Below are 20,988 nucleotides of genomic sequence, written 5' to 3'. Positions count from 1 at the left end.
GTGTGACACTTTGTTTGAAAATATTTGCTTCTTTGGTAAGAGTTCTCCAATTGGTTGACGGAGATAGAAAGGCATCCATGGGGTTTCTATATGGGGAGCTTCTTCGAGCTAAAGAAGATATCAAGGTGGCCCTTAACAATGTCGAATCAAATTATCAACCTGTCATAGTGATTCTTGAGTAAAAATGAAGGATAGACTTGATACATCATTGCATACCACGGCCTTTTTGTTGAATCCCTACTTCTACTACAAAGATAGTTCTATTGCTTTTTATGGATAGATCGCGGCAGGGATTTTTGAATGCATGGAAGTTTTGCATGCCGATGAGTTTGAACTGCAAGATACAATTATTAACAAGGAATTTGCAAAATATAGAGATAAGACTGGGTTATTTGAGAAAGCATTGGCTGCAAAAGCATGTGAAAAAAATGATGATACATTTGATCCATGTACATGGTGGAGTACCTACGGTGCTCACACACCCAACTTGCTAAGAGTGACATTGAGGATTCTTTCATTAACTACAAGTTCATCTGGGTGTGAAAAAAATTGGAGTGCATTTGAAGGAGTAAGTTTAAACTTTAATTAAAATAAATTATTGATTTTTAATGTGTATGTTCATATTCCTAACTATACTAATTACTTTCTCGGTTTTTTTTAGATTCATACAAAGAAGAGAAATAGGTTGGATGTCCATAGGTTGAACAATCTAGTATTTGTCCAATTTAATGCTAGATTGTTTAACAAGCAAAAAAGAGATAAAGAAAGGAACGTCGACGTCCTTCTTGAAAAAGATGCTTCAAATGCACAAGGTTGGATTGTGGATGGTGGGGAAGAAAATGAAGTTGAACCAGGTTTGGGGCTCACTTGGCAATTAGTTGATGAAGCAACTGGGGCAGATGAAAATCTACAACTCCGAAGAAGCTCTAGAGTTCGAGAACTTCATGAGGATGATTTTGAATCTGAAGAAGAAGATGATGATCAAAATGATGATATTGATTTTGTGTCCGATTAAGAACAAGTTGTTGAAAATTTCGGAGAAGAAGAAGTGGAGTAAATTTGTGATGACACATTAGACTATTTTATTGTGAATTTTGGAAGAAATCTGAATTCTTTCTTATTTTGTTGCCACATTACACTATGTTGGGAATATTTTGAACGTATTTTAAATTTGATGTTATTGTGTTGAAGTTCTAGTATATGATTTATTATGTCTTGATATCGTAGAATCCGATTAGCGGTGCCTAGTCCCCGCCTAAGCGGCCTAGGCGCTAGGCGCTGGGCTGGCGCCTGACTAACGCCTAGCGAATTTTATAACCTTGTCTTAAATAAATAGTAATCATCCAAATTGCGTTAAAATAAACTGCTTGTCTAAAACTATTTGAAATAAAAACAATTATGATCGAAGTTTGCAACAAGGTTAACGTTTAAACATCGAAAATAATCCCGTAAAAATCAGAGTATTTGAATCAACATTCATAAATTCTTAAAACATGGGTGGTCCTCGGGTTTAGCCTCCTGTGCAATCCAAGTCGGCTCAATGGTCCCCACCCCTCGTCTTCTCAAACTCATCCTTACCTGCATCGATCAAGTCTAGTGAGTCTAAAGACTCAACATGTATAAACTAGAAGTAACAAGTAATACATAATAAAACTACATGCATCTTTAAAGTAGAACGTACATACTTAAACTTGAACGTGATAAAATAAACTTAGACGTGTCATCATGATAAAACTTTTCAAAAACATGCTTGCGTCATACATACTTGAATATTCATAAACTTCATCATTTTGCGCAGAGATATGTTTCAAAGCAAGTGACCCATACATAAATGCGCCTGATCAGACTAAACCACAGTACTGGGCTGGCAGGGAAAATCCACTACCACATACATGAGATCCCCGGTCATGCTTTACCGGGTGGATTGGTCCCTGGTCATGCTTTATCGCTTTCCAATCCTGAATCTAAACCTGGTCATGCTTTACCGGGGTGGAGAGGTCCTCGGCCACGTTCACCGACTTTCGAACCCGTTCATAATTGGTCACAAGACATTTAGCATACCTCTAAAACATAAAATATTTTCTTTTGCACGTCGAACATACTTACGTGGCATTGAGGGATTCTTGGGTCTCGCTTGGGGCCACTCCTGCACATGCTAACATGATTACATGCACTTAATTTTTCCATAGCTTAGACGTAATAGTCGTGCTCACCACCTGAGATGACAAATTTCTTATGAAATTATAAATCACTCGGGATTTGACCTCGTTTAATCATCGTACTAAACATGACATCAACCCCCGAAACAAATCCTAAAATGATGTGTGAACATTTCCCGAAACATAGAAGACATGGGCCTAAAATAGTGATTTAAAAGCCATGGACAAGCACCTAGGCGCTGGACAGCGCTGCGCTGCGGCACTGCCTAGCGCCTAGAAGCTAGCCAGGCCGCAAGTCTAATGCTGCAGCGCCACAAGGGCAGCTCCGCGGCACTAGACTTGCGAAGAACGGGCGTTGTGGCGCTCCCTGGTGAGCGCTGCGGCGCTAATCCTGTGCACAACCAACCAAAAGAACACATTTTGATGCAATTTTAAAAGTCACGCTCAAACGCCTCGAACCGATGCAACAAGACTCATCCTAGGATGCTCTGACGACGATTCAAACTCACACGACGCCTCAAAACAACGATGCAAATCGTACAACGAAACACAACCCGTGAACAAAACATTTGACACCAATACAATTCCTACGACTTCTAATGTAACCAAGTGCCTATCGACACGAAACAAAGCATCAAAAATATCCCAACCTCATAATTAATCTACCTAAACGCAGCAGTGATCACCCAATGTTCCCCAAAGAAGCCTGCAACAAATAAACTTCAAAAACACGTCAAGAACGCATTTTCATAAAATCGCAGATTGAGCAGTCCCACGAAAACGATCATAACTCACTCGTTTCTTATCCAAAAATTACGAATTTACTGTCAAATCGAAGGTATCAAAAAGTAATACATTTTATATGTTTAAAACTTTCCAGAAAATCGATCAAATTTTCGCAGTAACCAAAATGACAGCAGACACGTTTTTAGATCTAAAAATTTTGATCCAGAAATCATTTCAAATGTTTTCACAACATACATGTATTTTCACGTATAATAAACATCACAACACATAATATGATGAGATCGATGTAGAAACAATAGAATATACATGCCTTGATTTTTAAAGTTACCGAAACAACGATACCGAAGCGGGAAGGGTGCGAGGGTTGATCCGGAACGATTTGTGGCTCGATTTCTTGCAAAAAAATCAACGTGAATTGCTGGAAAAATTTCAGAGAAAGGGGCGGCTGATTCTAGTGCTAAGAACCCTAACCTTTTCTTAAAAATGAAATGAAGAGCAAGGAGAAATGTGTGTGTGTGTTATCGTGAATGTGTGTGTGAGTGTGATAGTGTGTGTGCGTGTCTTTTAAGTTAATTAGGGAATAAAATTTGCTTAATTACACAATTAAAATGATAATTAAAAATGTTAATTAAAATTTACTCCCCACTACTTACAAAATCCCCAAATTAACAAAATAAAATACACAATTGCTAAAGTTTAGAAGTTAAAAAACTTACAAATTCACCTAATAGTTAAATTAGGCTTGAAAATGATAAAACTTAATAAATTATTTAAAATGCCTCAATCCTAATTTAAAATAAAATACCACATTTTAAAATCGTCAAAATTGTCGCCGGTCTCTTTTCCTCGATCCCGCATCGAATAACTGCCTGAAACATGAAACTCGAGAAGACATTTTAATGTGCATCACAAAAACACTAAATAATGTAAAATAATGCAAATTCATAAATAATGCATCGCTAAAATAATTTTAAATAATTAACAATTAATAAAGCATGAGTTTTACGTGTACTGATTTTGGGCTCTACAGTGCCCGTCGAGCCAAGTGTTGGCCGAGGGTTCATGTTTAAACTCTATGTATAAACAATTTTTATTTTAATAATATTTGAAATTATTGTTTTAGGCACATCTTTATCTGTATATCCATGCTAGATTCATATATAAAGTCCTTTAATATACAAATAGTAGAAAGAATATAAGATGCTCATATAATGAGTATCATGAAACTCATATTTTGAATACTGTATATTCTAAATAGTTCCTAGTCGATTCAGCCGCCGCTAAAAAGGATAAAAGCAGCTATAGTTTGAGACTAATATCTGCGATGTGAGTACCATGTTTCATTGGTAGGGGACATTGTGATGTCCGAGCATGTAGATAGGTGCTCCTTGTAGAGTGCACTGAACAACCCTCCATAAATGACTTTCTAAGTGGTTATCACTTATCGAGTAGAAACGTCCCAATTTATGGTTGTACACCATTAGTCCTTATTATCCCGGACAACATTGAGACTCTATATGCTAGCATTGCACTTTGACTAGTTTATCGACTCTCATGGGATCATCAGGTGGCAAGCTTGAGTGTTCTGTCAAAACATATAGGAGTCGATGCATTGTAGTCGGGGATTCACCGCTTACCTTCGGGTATGGATATCCTATGTGATCTCATGTGTATGTAGTTTGAAATATCTGATCAGAGTGTTGGTGGTAATTATGAAGGAGTTCAATAGATTACACCATCGATGAAACTACGACATGACACATAGTATCGATTCTTTTACAACTCTATATACCAATAGTTGTCGAATCTGTTGTGAAATATAAGATGAAGGGACTGTACTGTACGCTTGCCATAATGGAATGATTCTTGTAGGCACTATCATTTGATACCTAGGGAATCGTGTAAGCGATGCTGCTAGGCGTTTAACATGATTGGTCGGGTACTATCAGACTTGAGTTCTGACGTTCTTATTACCAAGGAGTTGGTAAGAAAGAATGGAGCAACTGGGGTATGCTCATATAAAGATATGTTTAGTCACGAATTACATTGAGATGCGAACCCACGGCTAGTTGTATTATTGAACCATTGAGGGTCACACAAGTACTAACTTTCTTGATCACGTTGAGAATAAAATTAGTTCAATGTGTTGAACGGCTTATAAAGGAGTTTATAAGCGCAAAGAAAAATAGAAGTATGACTTCTATAAGAGGATTATGGGAAATGTAACTTTTAATTTGAGTAAGTGATCCTAAATTAAAAGATGACTCAAATAAATAACGTATTTGAAAATTGTGATTTTCATAAACATTATTATGGACTAAAATAAATTATTTCTAGTGTTGAATTAATTAAACACTAGTGGACCTAGTAGAGTCCAAATAATTAAATTAATTCAAGTGTTGAATTAATTAAATAACATTGAGTCTTGTAGAGCCCAAATAGAAATAATTATTCAACTAGTGGGCTTGAGTAATTCAAGAAAAGTTTAATTGGTCTCAAATGTGTTTGAGATATTTAAATAAAAATTCATGGGCTTTGTAATTGTAACAAGCCCAAATAAATTGCATGCTTGGGAGGTGAAGGTGAAAGAGGATCGGTTACGGTACCCGGAAACGCAACGGAAGTTCGAAAAATCATATTTTTCATGAAGAAAAATTCGAGCACCTCATAAGTTGTGTAGCAAATAACAAAACACAAAAATGACATTCATAGTGTATTTAGCAATTTTACCTATCAATCACAAAGATTGATTATTGACTCCAACCAAGTTGTAAACAACTTGGCTCTTGAAGGGTTGACCCAATCTACAAGCTTCCAAGAACACACCTTACTCAATTGAATTCTTTCCTTCAAATTAGGTCCACCACTAACTAGGAAGATCCACTCTAATTTTGCACTAGAAAAATTAAAGGATTTTTCTTTGAGAAGTGTAGTCTTTCTTCAACAATTGAATAAGCAAAAATTGGGAGAATAATGAGTGGGAATTTCGGCCATCACATGAGAAGAAAGAGGGAGGAAAAACTTTCTTGGTGCTTGGAAAAGTTAAAGTGCATGTGAGACACATGCCTTATTTATTGAAAAAGTTGTCTCCCAACTCTTCACCTCCCCATGCATATTATTTGGGCTTGTAACATTTCAAAGCTCATGGACTTTTATTTAAATATCTCAAACACATTTGAGATCAATTAAATCTTCACTTGAATTTACTCAAGTCCACTAATAATTACTAGTTGAATAATTATTTCAAATTGGGCTTTTCAAGACCCAATATTATTTAATTAATTCAACACTTGAATTAATTTAATTATTTAGACTCTACTAGGTCTACTAGTGTTTAATTAATTCAACACTTGTATTTATTTATTTAAGTAAACTTTTAATTTAGGAACACTTCCACAAATTAAAAGTTACATTCCCCATAATCCTCTTATAGAAGTCATACTTATATTTTTCTTTGAGCTTATAAATTCATTTATAAGCCGTTCAACACATTGAACTATTTTACTTCTCAAGGAGATTTAGAAAGTTAGCATTTGTATGAACCTCAATGGTTCATTGATACAACTAGCAGTGGGTTCACATCTCTATGTGATTCGGGACTACATGTCTTATATGAGCATACCTCAGTTGCTCCATTCTTATTTATCAACTCCTTGATAATAAGAACGTCAGAACATAAGTCTGATAGTACCCGACCAATCATGTTAAATGCCTAGCAGCATCGCTTACATGATTCCTAGGTATCAAATGATAGTGCCTGCAAGAACTATTCTATTATGGTTAGCGTACATTACGGTCCCTTCATCTCATATATTCCGACCGATTCGACAACTATTGGTATATCGAGAGCTGTCAAATAATTGATACTATGTGTCATGTCGTAGTTGCATTGATGGTGTAATCTAAGAAATTCCTTTCTTAATTACCACCAACACTCTGATCAGAGATTTCAAACTACATACACATGAGATCACATAGGATATCCATACCCGAAGGTAAGCAGTGAATCCCCGACTACAATGCATAGACTCCTATATGTTTCGACAAAACACCCAACCTTGCCACCTAATGACCCCATATGAGTCGGTAAACAAGTCAAAGTGCAATGCTAGCACATAGAGTCACAATGTTGTCCCGGGTCATAAGGACTAATGGTGTACAACCATAAACTAGATCGTTTCCACTCAATAAGTGAGAACCACTTAGAAAGTCCTTTATAGAGGGTTGTTCAGTGCACTTTACAAGGAGCACCTATATGCATGTTCGGACATCACAATGTCCCTTACGAATGAAACATGGTACTCACATCGCAGATACAAGTCTCAAACTCGAGCGGCCTTTATCCTTCTTAGCGACGGCTGAATCGACTAAGAACTGTTTAAAATAAACATTATTCAAATATGAGTTTCATGATACTCATCATATGAGAATATCATATTCTTTCTGCTATTTGTATATTCAAGAACTTTATCTATGCAACAAGCATGGGTATACAGATAAAGATGTGTCATAACAATAATTTCAAAATATTATTAAAATAAAGATTGTTTATACATAGAGTTTCAAATTGAACCCTCGGCCAATACTTGGCTCGACGGGCATCTACTCTAACAGAAGGGTTGGAGGCAACTTTTTCAATAAATTAGGCATGGCATGCACATGCAACTTTTCCAACTTTTACCTTTTTCAATCACCTAGAATTTTTCTTCTCTCCTCCAAGCCACCCACCTTGGCCGAAATTTTCAAAAGAAAATCCTCTCATTTTTGCTTCTTGAATTGTTGATGAAAGCATACTATTCTCAATGCAAAATACTCTAATTTTTCTAATGCAAAATTAAAGTGGATCTTCCAAGCTAGTGGTGGACCTGAATTTGAAGGAAAGAATCCATTTGAACAAGGAGTGCTCTAGGAAGCTTGTAGATTGTGTCAACCCTTCAAGAGCTAAGTTGTGTACAACGTAGTTGGAGCCAATAATCAATCTTTGTGATTGATAGGTAAATTTCTAAACACACTATGTATGACATTTATGTTTATTTTTGCATTTGCTACACACTATATGGGTTCTCGGTTTTCTTGCTATGAAAATATGATTTTCAAAATTTCTGTTGCGCTTTCGGTTACCGTAACCGATCCCCTTTCAGTTTCAGCTGCCAGCCAACTATTTGAAGCTGATCAACATAAAAAGCCCAGCTATGTTGAGATGTTGGATGATTAAAGTGAAGCTTAATCATCAGCAGTATACCGCCGCTTAACTGCCATATCAAATCATGTAGATGATCAATGCGGTTCAACATCAGCTGAGTCCATTTTGAGTCAGCCCAACCATTTTGGCAACACAGAAATCATGTCCAATGCAGCTAGCAGTTTGTCTGGCAAAGAGACTCAGGATCATTGCAGCTCTTCAAGAGTTCAAGGCAACCAGTTGTTGGTATATTCAGTTATGTCATACATAAACTGATTGATATTTGATGTTGTATAAAATATGCTATTGTAGTAGCAATTTTCCCTTATAACTGATGGTGCACTTAAATGTATAATAAAGGGAGATCTATTTGATTAAATAAACATCATGTTTATCCAATTAATGTTTCTATCTGATTGAACTGATATCTCCATACTTCTTGTCTAAATTGTTTGAATGATTAAAGCTACTAAAGTTTTGCGTAGATAATTATTTTTAAAGAGGAGTTTTTCATTCAGTTATTGAGGGGGATCTTTCTTTCCCTTGAACTGAAAAATATTTTTAAAACTCGTTTTTAATTAAGTTAATGAGGGGGAGCTTTCTTTCCCTCGAACTGAAAATTTTGTTTTAGTTTTAAATGATTTTTATTCTCACAGATAGGGAGAATCAGCTTTAAATTTTATTTAAAAATTTAAAATCGCTTTTAATCGCTTTAACTGTTCAAATTTTGTGATCATCAAAAAGAGGAGATTGTTGGAACATTTCATGTTCGCAATCTTATTTTGATGTTAACAAAACTTGTTAATTTGTTACTAATGATTTACCTAAGTGCGCAGGAAGCTGAAACTGATTAGGACTCGAACTAATCAGTTACTAAGGCCTTAACCTAAGCTATCAAAGACATAAACTTAAAAGCCAACTGATTGCGCGAAACTGAATCAGTTCAACTGATATATGATGAATCAGTTCAACTGATTGTCCAGCTGATAGGTGGTTCAGCAGAAGACCTTCAGAATCCTGACCAGCTGATGAAGAGTTCAACTGATGACAAGCCCAACTGACCAGTTCAACTAAAAAAGTTAAATCAGTTCAACTGACGAGTCAATTTATTTCACCAGCCCAACTGAAGACCAGTTCAACTGACCAGTCAGAGCATTAGTTTGGAATCAATCAGTTTGCAGAACACGACAAGCTTATCAAAGGTGGAATTCAGTTCAAATATTAAAATAATGGAAGCTGCAGCAAAGCCTAAAGGCAAAATTTCCATAATGGTTGTCGGAAAAGTCGAGACACAAATTTTAAGGAGCACATTCAAACTACAATGATCACATGTGATGAGTCTTGATGTACGGTCGCATTGCTGCTATAAATACAGATCAAGATCATCAACAACAAAAGGGGAGCAAGTGTGGAAAAACAAGAGAGAAAAGAAAGGTCATGCTTATTGCATATCAGCTCACGAAGAAGCAATCAGCCCAGTTGAGGGAACACTTCAAGTTATATCAGCTTAGTGTATAAGCTCATTTCCCTCAGTGTGTGAGAACATCTTTTGGGTTGTTTTCAGATATCAGTTCTCACACACACCTCCACTCTAATACCGTCTTGCACAAAGACGTAAAACTTCTGTATGTAGTCTTTGACACACAGACGTTAAACAGGTGTTGGCTGGAAGGTGATGCCTTCAGTCTAGACTATGAGCTCAGCTTGGCAGTGGATAAGTCCTAAGCTGGGTGGGTTTGTACAAGGTGTTGCATAAATCAAATTCTTCTAGTGGATCCTATTCGAGGTGGTAGAAGGGGTGACGTAGGAGCAGTTGAAGTCTCCGAACATCCATAAACATATCTTGTGTATTAACTGCTTAACTGTGTTTTAAACTGATTTGATCAGTTCAGTTGATATCAGTTCAGTTCTTTTCATAGCTGAACTGACATAAACCATAACTAATCCACGTATTTCAGTCAATCAGTTTACACAAGTCATTAGTTTTTAAAATCTGTCAGTTTTTCTTAACGAATGATTACTTCGAGTGTTTTCCGCCTGGTTTGAAACCAAATTCGATCTAATTTATCGGTGTATACATTCTTAGAACACGAGCTATTGCAACTCATTGAGAATATTGTGTTTGAAACACCCTCGCAGGTGCTCGAACCGATCCATCGCACATTTTTTAAAAAAAAGATCTTTTTTTAATATTTCACTTCTCCAAAATATCCTTGTAAATGTTCTTAAATCCTCATTTTAACATCACTTCTTAAATCTCAATTTTATCAGTTTGTTTTTTTTTATCGAATTTAAAATAACAAAATTATTAAAATTTTATTGATTAAATTAACAACTATAATTTTTTTAATCAACATTTTAATTGTACATATTAAAAATTTTATTAAATATTTTTTCAAAAAACTATCAATTTTTTAAATATAAATATAAAATTGTAAGTGCCCGAAAATCAATTCACGTAAACCACATGCATGAAAAATATTTAAATTGCTTGTTTATTTTTTTATTCAACTAATTTAAATGCTTAAATGATATATTTTATATGATTAAATGTTTAAATTGCATGATTTCATAAAATTAAGGATTTGTCCAGATATTCGATAATAGGCCGGGGAAAGGAGATTGGGGACGACTAAGATGAGAATATTTTTCGACAAATGTTTTTAAGGCTCTATAATATGATTAAATAGGATTAAATTTTTAAAAAATATTGGAGGCCAAATTATTTTAGGAGTCTAGCCTTATTTTATCCGGGAAGCTGGTTTCCATCAGACAAAGGATTTTTAAAGACCCGAAAGTTATTATTTTGAAAATGGTTTTTGTAAAATGTTATTTTATATTTAATTGGGTCTTAATGGGCCTAATTTACCTATGATTGGTGAGCCTAATTATTCCTAAACCCAAAAACCTTAAAACCCCAACTTTTTAAAACACTATTTTTGAAAATCATAGAACCAAAACTAGGATTCTAGACTCCTACAAGCAGCCGAAAAAGACACCACACATAAAAATTTTGGAAAAATTGTAGAGCAAAAATCCAAGGTGGTTCGTCGTCCGTTCGTTCTTCTTCGCTACCTGCGTCAACAATCGAATATTCGAGCATTTTTTAACGCAAAGGCACGCTTTTAAATCTTTTTTTTGCACTATTCAATACATAATATGTGTTTTTTACTTTTGAAGAATGAAAATTATATTGATCAAACAATTTGACGATTGGATGACTATTTTTCAAAGTTTTTACGTTTTTACGCTTGTTTGAGACGCTTTCTGATTTCTAAGAACACATTGCCAATATGAAACATTTATGAGTTGTAAAAAGAGTCGTTTAATGGAGGAACATAGGTTGGAAACGTGCAAGGCTAAGGGAAAGTCAAACCTAAGGTTTGCCAGGGCTTCTCTTGGGTTATAGTGAATGGCTAGGGGGCGGCTGGACCAGGGGCTCAACCAGGCTCGGTCAAGGCGCTGTGATGGATGTGTTGTAAAGTCCAAAATTAAGACGACGTAATCCAACTGCATACAAATCTAGGAATATGAAAAATGACTAAGTAATTGATTTTAATTGCTTAATTGCTTATGTGACATGTCTATAGGATGTTTTAGTAGTTTTCTAATTACATGCATTAAAATATGATTTTTAAAGGTTATTCGAGTTGCGATCGAGAAACGGAGACCGAGGGACTAAAAAGCGTCAAATGTTTTTATTAAATAATTTTTTTGAATTATTTAAAATATGAACGATGCATTTTCATATCTTTGAAAATAAGGAGTTTTGAGGTGATTTTATACGCCGGAACGTTATTTTTATCGGTGTTGGTTTTTTAACAAAAACACGAACTTGTGGGCAACCCGGCTAATAAATTCACAAATTTATTTAAGCAAAACTATTTTTAATATTTTAATTAAGCACTAATGGGCCTAATTTATGTGCTTAATGGGCCTAAACTTAATTATTGATTAATTAAGTGTAAATTACAAAAAACCCTCCCCATTACACCACAACACACGCCACTTTTCAGATTTGCACACACCAAAACTCCTCCAAAGCACACGGCACACACATACAATTTAATAGAAAATTTCGAAAGTTTTCAAGGAGGAATTCAAGCCAAAGGCTGTCGTCCCCGTTCTTCGCAATCGTCAACGAGAATTCACGCGTTAAATACACAAAGGCACGCCATATTCTTCCTTTCAATCATCATTCACACCATAGTAATTGTTTAAAATCAGTTTGCATGAAAAACAAGGGGTAACTTGTGATATTTTTGGTTTTTTTCATGTGTTGGTTTTTTGACTTGTTTTTTATTCCAAATTCATGTTATTATGTGGTTACGAGAGCTGCCATGTTAGGAGTATAATCAAGGGGGTTAACACGAAGCTTTATGGTCATAAAAACTCGACCAAAACACTGCTCACGATCAAGGGATACAAGCTAGTACCATGTTGCTGTCATGGTGGCGTGGAGGGGTTCGGTTTTGGTCTTAAGGGCTCGCCTTGGTCTTGGCTTGGGACCAGGCCTAGCCAGGGTAGCGGTTGAAGTTGAGGGAGGGGTCCTAGCGAATACCAGGGGCTGGGAGGAGTCTTAGCAAGCTAGGACTCCCACCCGAGAAGAAGCGCACATCAACCTTGGTAGCGCTAGACTTGCAAGGAGTCAAGGGCTTGGCCAGGGGGCTCGGTCTGGGCTAGGTCGAGAGGTTAGGGTCCTAGGAGGGTGCTGGAAGGGCTGGTTCAAGGGCTGGCTCGGTGGGTTAGGTCCTAGGCGCACAAACAAGAGTCTTTGTCTAAAAAGGGTTCTCGGCCATGCAAGGAGCTGGGGTTGGGGCTTCGGTTTCTGTGGCTGGGGTCTAGTCTGTGGGTTCCAAGGGTCCAGGAGGTGTCCAGAGGGGTGGGTCAGGGTTTGGTCCAGCATGGTTCGAGGATGGCTCGAGAAAATCGGACCATGGCTCGGGGTGAACTTTTATGGGTCAAGTTAGGGTTTTTAAGGAACAAATTAATTGAAACACGACTCACGGGGGTGGAGTCGTTGTTCACAAGGGCTAAAATAATATAAAAAATCTAAGTTTTAAATTTAAGAATTTTATATTAAAGTTTGAAATTTTTCGGGATTAAAACGCCTTCAAAACGACTAATTACGAATTAATTAAAAAGTCTAGTATTTAGGCTAAATAAAATAATGAAAATTTTAATTTAGGCTTAAATAATTATTTGAGACATGTTAGAGCCAATGAAATTAATAAAAAGTGCAAAAACATGAAATTTTACATCTAGGGGTAAAACGGTAATTTTACACATAAAAATTAGTAAACGTCATGGCAGTGCTCTGAATGTTGTTTTATATGCTAATATGATGATTTCAAATGTTTATGAATTTTTATATGCCAAATTATGATTTTTTTTAAATGTTCATGGATATGTATATGTTAAAATATTATTTTTAAAAAAGGTTTATGGATTTTATGATTTAACGTGGACATTTAAAAGACATGTTGCATGCTTGGTTTTAAAGAAAACGTTATATGCATGTTTAAATTTTATAAAGTGATGAGAATATGAAACGTTGAAGGAAGTGAAGTAATTGTGACTAAGACGATGATATGTTGGAAATATCGTGGGTGTTATGGTCCCAGTGGGAGCCCGACGATCGTGTTTTCGTGGATACGAATATGTATACGATGATATGTTAATACGTAAGGCTAGGGCTCAGTTGACCGATGAGAGTGTTGCTGATGTCCCTGCCGCCCAGTACTGTGGTTACATGTAGATAGATCCATCGCCCAACACGTAAACGTAGATGAACACGAAAGTCACAATTAATCATCTGAATTCAAAGAAAGGAAAAAGAAATACGTATATGTTGATGATAATATATATATGAATATGTTGAAGATGATATGAAAATGTTTATGAAAAGGTTTATGTTTTGAAGTTATGCATGTCATGAAAATGGTATTTTTACGTAAAAGTATTTTTCACTGTTGCTTGTGGTTTTATACGTATTATTTGGTATCAAGAATATGATGTGTTGAGTCTTTAGATTCAATAGGTGTGATTAATGCAGGTGAGTATGATATTAATGTTGAGGGAGGCTTGGATGCCTGATTTGACTTGACGGAAGGTGCACATGACCCGAGGACCAGCGCTTCTATTTTCCGCATTTACGTTTATGATTATGTTAAAAATTTTATGACTATTTATTTATGCTTTTTGAGATATTTTTGGGAGATTTAGTATGGGCTACACTTTTCAAATTTATTTCTTTTTAGGTTTGGTAAAACATTAGACAATTACATTTTTGACGATTTCCTTTTGACTTTTCAAATTCTAGTTGGTTGTTCTATTTTTAAATAGTGTCAAATTATTTTATATAATTTTTTAAGGGTCGGCCGAATTGAGAGTTTGAAAAAAAAATTCTAGTATTTTTTAAGCAAAATGAATAGCAGACGTTTCAGTTGGTATCAGATCCAGGTTCCTATAAAGGGTTGTGCCACCATCAGCACCGGAAAGATCAGTCATCAAGCCTCAATTTGTAAGTTTTAATGCTTTATATGATTTAATATGATGTTATCTGCATGATTATATGAATAATATGTCTACATTACATGTTTACTAACTTTTTGGGTATATATGCTTTGTATGCTTAAATTGCTAAAATGAATTAGGATATGTCACATGATTAGAAAACTTAGATTTAAATGCATGTTGGTTACGTTAGAATTTGGAAAACATTCAAATAAAATGCCTCCTAGACGTGCCCTTTTTATTGAGAATGAAACCGTGTGAACCGACAAGAGAATCAGAATGGTAATGCACCCCCACCTCCTAATGGGGATGCTGCTACTCGTGCATTGGAGAGGATGAATCAATTCTTTGAGCAGCAATTACAGCAACAGCAGTTACAGCAGAAGCACTTACAGCAGTTACAGCAAGCACCTAGGCCACAACATGATGTATATGAGCATTTCCGGAGGCTAGGGCTGAAGGAATTTTTTGGCACTACCGATCCCTTTGCTGCTGAGAGTTGGATTCGTTCACTCGAGGTACACTTTCGTTATCTAGATATGGGGGATGCTGACCATGTGAGGTGTACCACTTATCTGTTCAGGGATTATGCTTCTTTATGGTGGGAAGGAGCCGAGCATGGTATTGATATTGCTAATCTTACTTGGGCATGATTTAAGGAGATTCTACGAGAAGTATTTCACTGCTGATGTTAGAGGACGACAGAAGAGAGAGTTTATGAGCCTCCGTCGAGGAGACTCGACTGTTGCTGAGTTTGTGAAGAAATTTGATAGGGGTTGTCACTTTGTACCCCTTATTGCGAGGGATCCTGCAGAGAAGCTTAGACACTTCATGGATGGTCTTCGAACCACTTTACGAAATAATGTTATGATGATGCGTCCTTTGGACTATGCCACTGCTATTACTTATGCATTCCAGTCTGAGCAATCTTTGAGGGACATTGAGTTTGAGATGCAGCGCAAGAGGCAACAACACCAAAATAACAATCAGCCAAACAAGAAACCATATACGGGTCCTCCTAGACCTCAAGGGCCTCAAAATCCCCAAGGTCAAGTCAAGAAAAAAGGACAGCAAAAGCCACAAAATCCTGGAGCACCAAAGCCTGCTAAGAGGCAACCATGCAAGGAGTGCAATCGCTTACATCTTGGCAAATGTGAATGGGGGACATTCAAGTGTTTCTATTGCAAGGAGAATGGGCACAAGGCTGCTGATTGCCCGAAGAGAAAAGCACCTACTGTGGGACGAGCTTTTGTTAGGAATGCTGAAGAAGCTGAAAGGAGGCAGACACTACACTCATTAAGAATAACCTAGTCGTTTAACATTTTTATATTGCTTATTATTGCATGAAATATTGAATTGGTTGTTAGAATTGAATTGGGAACAAGATTTAACCTAGTGGAAATTAGGTTGCATGTTCTACCTTAGTTGGATTTAAGTTATGATTTGAGAAACCCTAGAAAATAATATGGAATTTTGTGCCTTATTTTATGTAAAGGATGATTTAATTCCAAATAAAAATTTTCAGGGCCAAAATTTAAAGAAAATCATAATCAAGGGTTGCTAAGGGTTTTGAAATTTATTGAGGGGTCTAAGTGCAATATCCGAAAAAATAAGGGCCTTAATGTAATTAACCGAAAGTTAAGAGACCTAAATGAAATTTTCGAATTCTTAAGGATCAAAAATGTAATTTGCGAAATTTAAGGGACCAAATGAAAAATTTCGAAAAATATAAGGATCAAATTGCAAATTTTCGAAAATTTGGGGACTATAATGAAAATTTCGAAAAATTGAAGGGCTAAAAAGCAATTTTTCAAGAAATTCTTAAGTTAAACACGTAATCTTCATCTAACTTTGGGAGAATAATGATAGAAATTTCCTTAAGCTTCAACATGAAAAGATTTAAAAGACGTTTTTGCCCCATGGAGGATTATCATTCAAGGTATAGCGACTTATGTACTGCTAGATTCGGGAGCTACACATTCTTTTATATCTGAAACCTTCATCAAGCGACTGAATATTATTCCTGAAGATATGGGTTTGGATTTCAAAGTTTCTATTCATTCTGGTGATCTAATGCTCACGTTTAAAATTGTCAAGGATCTGGAGCTTCGTTTATTCAAAGATGTGGTTCGGGCATATCTTATTGTACTCCCTGTGCCTGAATTGATATTATTCTCGGGATGGAATGGTTATCATCAAATGGAGCTTCGATTGATTTTCGTCAGCGATCAGTGTCTATTCGACCGCCTAGTGGTAAATCTTTTGTCTTTGAGGCGGCGAGAAACAAGCAAATGCCGCACATTATCTCTTGTTTGTGTGCGAGGAAACTTATTAAACGTGGATGCCAAGCTTTTCTAGCATGTGTCACTACCACACATGCTCCTATCAGTCAGAAGTTAGAAGATGTTGATATTGTCAGAGATTTTCCTACTGTCTTTCCCGATGACATTTCTGGCATTCCACTCGATCGTGAAGTGGAATTCTCTATTGATCTAATGCCGAGCATTGTTCCTATATTCTAAGAACCTTCTAGCACCCGCTGAAATGAAAGAATTAAAAGATCAAATCCAAGAATTGCTAGACAAGGCTTTTATTCACCCTAGTTATTCTCCATGGGACGCACCAGTGTTATTTGTAAAGAAGAAAGATGGTAGTATGCGACTTTGCATTGATTATCGAGAGCTTAATAGAGTCACTATCAACAATAAGTATCCACTGCCAAGAATTGAAGACTTATTTGATTAGTTACAAGGAGCATCGATATTTTCTAAGATTGATCTGAATTCTGGGTACCATCAGTTGAAAGTGAAAGATTCCGATGTTCACAAGACAACATTTAGTACTAGATATGGGCACTATGAGTTTATGATCATGCCATTTGGGTTGACCAATGCGCCAGCGATCTTCATGGATCTCATGAATCGCGTATTTCAACCTATTTAGATCAATTCATCATAGTCTTCATTGATGATAATTTGATTTATTCTAAGAGCAAAGAGGAGAATAGTCGTCATTTGAAGACAACACTGTAAGTACTGCAAGACAAAAGTTATATGCAAAATTCAGCAAGTGCGAGTTTTGGCTTGATAGAATGGCATTCTTAGGCCACATCATTTCTAGTAGTGGAGTGGAATTCGATCCAAGCAAAGTTGAGGCAGTGAAAGAATGGCCAGTACCTAAGAGTGTTACAGAGTTCGCAGTTTTTAGGACTAGCTGGCTATTATCGCAAATTTATTCAGGGATCCTCATCTATAGCGGTACATATGACCGTCTTGACAAAAAAGAATGCAAAGTTTGTATAGGGACCCGAGTGTCAAGACAGTTTTGATAAGTTGAAGCAAGCCTTGATATCAGCGCCAGTGTTATCTATGCCGTCTGGGCAAGGAGAGTATGTTCTATATACCGACGCTTCTAAACTTGGTTTGGGCGCAGTCCTGATGCAAAATGACCGAGTTATAGTCTATGCATCAAGACAGTTGAAAATCCACGAGAAAAACTACCCTACTCATGATCTTGAGCTTGCAGCAGTAGTTTTTGCATTGAAGATTTGGAGACATTACTTATATGGGGAGAAGTTCAAAATATTCACCGATCATAAAAGTTTGAAATACTTCTTCAGCCAAAAAGAACTGAACATGAGACAGTGTAGATGGCTTGAGTTAGTAAAGGACTACGATTGTGACATTAGCTACCATCCGGAAAAAGCTAATGTTGTAGCAGATGCATTGAGTCGTAAAGCAGTAGTTATTACTCAATTATCACTTCAAAGACCGTTGCAGTCCGAGATACAGCGGTTTGAGCTTACAGTTTATGCTAGGGGCGAGGCATCTAATCTTTCCACATTATCAGTACATTCGACCTTGAGAGATAGAATTCGTGATGGGCAGTCTACCGATGAGCAATTACAAAAGTGGAGAGCAAGAGATGAAGCCAAGGGCCGGAATTTATATTCAGAGGCGGATGGAATAGTTCGTTATCAAGATCGTTTATGGGTTTCTATTGACGATTCTTTGAGAGATCTTATTATGAAGGAAGCTCATGACACACCATATTCCATTCATCCGAGAAGCACGAAAATGTACAAAGATTTACAAATATTATATTGGTGGCCGGGAATGAAGAGAGACATTTGAGATTTTTATCCGAGTGTTTGACTTGTCAGCAAGTTAAAACAGAGCATCAAAGACCAGCGGGGAAACTTAAGCCACTTCCTATTCCTGAGTGGAAATGGGAAAATATTAGTACGGACTTTGTTGTGGGATTGCCGAAGACTATTAAGGGATTTAATGCCATATGGGTGATAGTGGATCATCTTACGAAATCAGCGCATTTTCTACCTATCAAGACGACTTTCATCATGATTTAGTATGCAGAGTTATATATTCGAGAGATACTTTGTCTGCATGGTATTCCTGTATCTATTGTTTCTGAAAGAGATCCGAGATTTACGTCATCATTCTGGAAGAGTCTGCATGCAGCAATGGGGACCAAGTTACTATTCAGTACAGCATTCCATCCTCAAACCGATGGTCAGTCCGAAAGAGTTATTCAAATTTTGGAAGATCTACTGCGAGCATGTGTTATTGATTTCCAAGGCAGTTGGGAACCAAAATTACCTCTAGTGGAGTTCACCTATAATAATAGTTCCCAATCATCTATTGGGATGGCTCCGTTTGAGGCACTTTATGGAAGGAAATATAGATCTCCTATTCATTTGGACGAGGTTGGTGAAAGAAGAGAGATTGGTCCGGATGTGATTGAAGAGACTGCCGAGCTTGTAGACAAAATTCGTGAGAGAATGAAGACTGCACAAAGTCGACAAAAAGTTATGCTGACAAGAGATTAAGAGACTTAGAGTTTGCAGTGGGAGATCATGTGTTTGTGAAAATAGCACCTATGAAAGGTGTTATGCGATTTGGCAAGAAAGGCAAGCTTAGTCCAAGATTTATAGGTCCGTTTGAGATTTTAGAAAGGACTGGGACACTAGCTTATAGAGTGGCATTGCCACCGATGCTTTCTGGAGTTCACAATGTGTTCCACATTTCGATGCTGCGAAAGTACATGTCGAATCCGTCAAATGTGCTAAATTATGAACCTCTACAATTGACTCCAAATATGACTTATGAGGAAAGACCTGTCCAAATTTTAGCAAGGAAAGAAAGAAGACTCCGAAACAAAATCATTCCAATGTTCAAAGTCAAGTGGCTGAACACTCGGAAGAGGAAGCTACTTGGGAAACCTAGAAGGACTTGAGGAGTCGCTATCCAGAGCTATTCAGTAAGTTCTAATTTCGAGGACGAAATTTTATTCAAGGGGGAGAATTGTAAGGTCCAAAATTAAGACGACGTAATCCAATTGCATGCAAATCTAGAGAATATGAAAAATGACTAAATAATTGATTTTAATTGCTTATGTGACATGTCTATAGGATGTTTTAGTAGTTTTCTACTTACATGCATTAAAATGTGATTTTTAAGGGTTATTCGAGTTGTGATCGAGAAACGAAGACCGAGGGCTAAAAAGCGTAAAATGTTTTTATTAAATATTTGGTTTGAATTATTTAAAATATGAACGATGCATTTTCATATTTTTGAAAATAAGGAGTTTTGAGATGATTTTATACGCCGGGACGTAATTTTTATCGGTGTTGGTTTTTCAACAAAAACACGAACTTGTGGGCAACCCGGCTAATAAATTCAGAAATTTATTTAAGCAAAACTATTTTTAATATTTTACTTAAGCACTAATGGGCCTAATTTGTGTGTTTAATGGGCCTAAACTTAATTAATGACTAATTAAGTGTAAATACCCAAAAAAACCCTCCCCATTGACACCATAACACATGCCACTTTTCAGATTTTCACACAGCAAAACTCCTCCAAAGCACACGGCGCACACATACAATTTGATAGAAAATTTCGAAAGTTTTCTAGGAGGAATTCAAGCCAAAGGTTGTCGTTCCCGTTTTTCGCAATCGTCAACGTGAATTCGTGCGTTAAATACACAAAGGCACGCCATATTCTTCCATTCAATCATCATTCACACCATAGTAATTGTTTAAAATCAGTTTGCATGAAAAACAAGGGGTAGCTTGTGATATTTTCGGTTTTTGTCATATGTTGGTTTTTTGGCTTGTTTTTTATTCAAAATTCATGTTATTATGTGGTTACGATGGCTGCCATGTTAGGAGTATAATCAATGGGATTTACACAAAGCTTTAGGGTCATAAAACTCGACCAAAACACTGCACACGATCAAGGGATACAAGCTGGTACCACGTTGTTGTCATGGTGGCGTGGAGGGGTTCGGTTTTGGTCTTAGGGGCTCGGCTTGGTCTTGGCTTGGGACCAGGGCTAGACAGGGTAGCGGTTGAGTCGAAGGAAG

The 20,988-nt window shown here is 36.6% G+C and overlaps 1 protein-coding gene across 1 annotated transcript in view; it reads left to right on the top strand.

Annotated features, from left to right (window-relative positions):
* Positions 1–20,988, top strand: part of LOC142530568 (uncharacterized) — a 49,966-nt gene continuing 28,978 nt past the window's right edge. Inside the window, exons 1-2 of the mRNA XM_075636400.1 lie at positions 1–568; positions 662–1,335. Coding sequence (XP_075492515.1) covers positions 305–568; positions 662–1,015 — 618 coding nt within the window. The 5' untranslated portion in view covers positions 1–304 and the 3' untranslated portion in view covers positions 1,016–1,335. The remainder of the gene's footprint in view (positions 569–661; positions 1,336–20,988) is intronic.

This window comes from Primulina tabacum, chromosome 2 (genome assembly GCF_025594145.1).
Source record: "Primulina tabacum isolate GXHZ01 chromosome 2, ASM2559414v2, whole genome shotgun sequence".
NCBI lineage: Eukaryota > Viridiplantae > Streptophyta > Magnoliopsida > Lamiales > Gesneriaceae > Primulina > Primulina tabacum.
The sequence above is the reverse complement of the archived record's forward strand: the minus strand, read 5'-3'. Positions and strand labels throughout refer to the sequence as shown.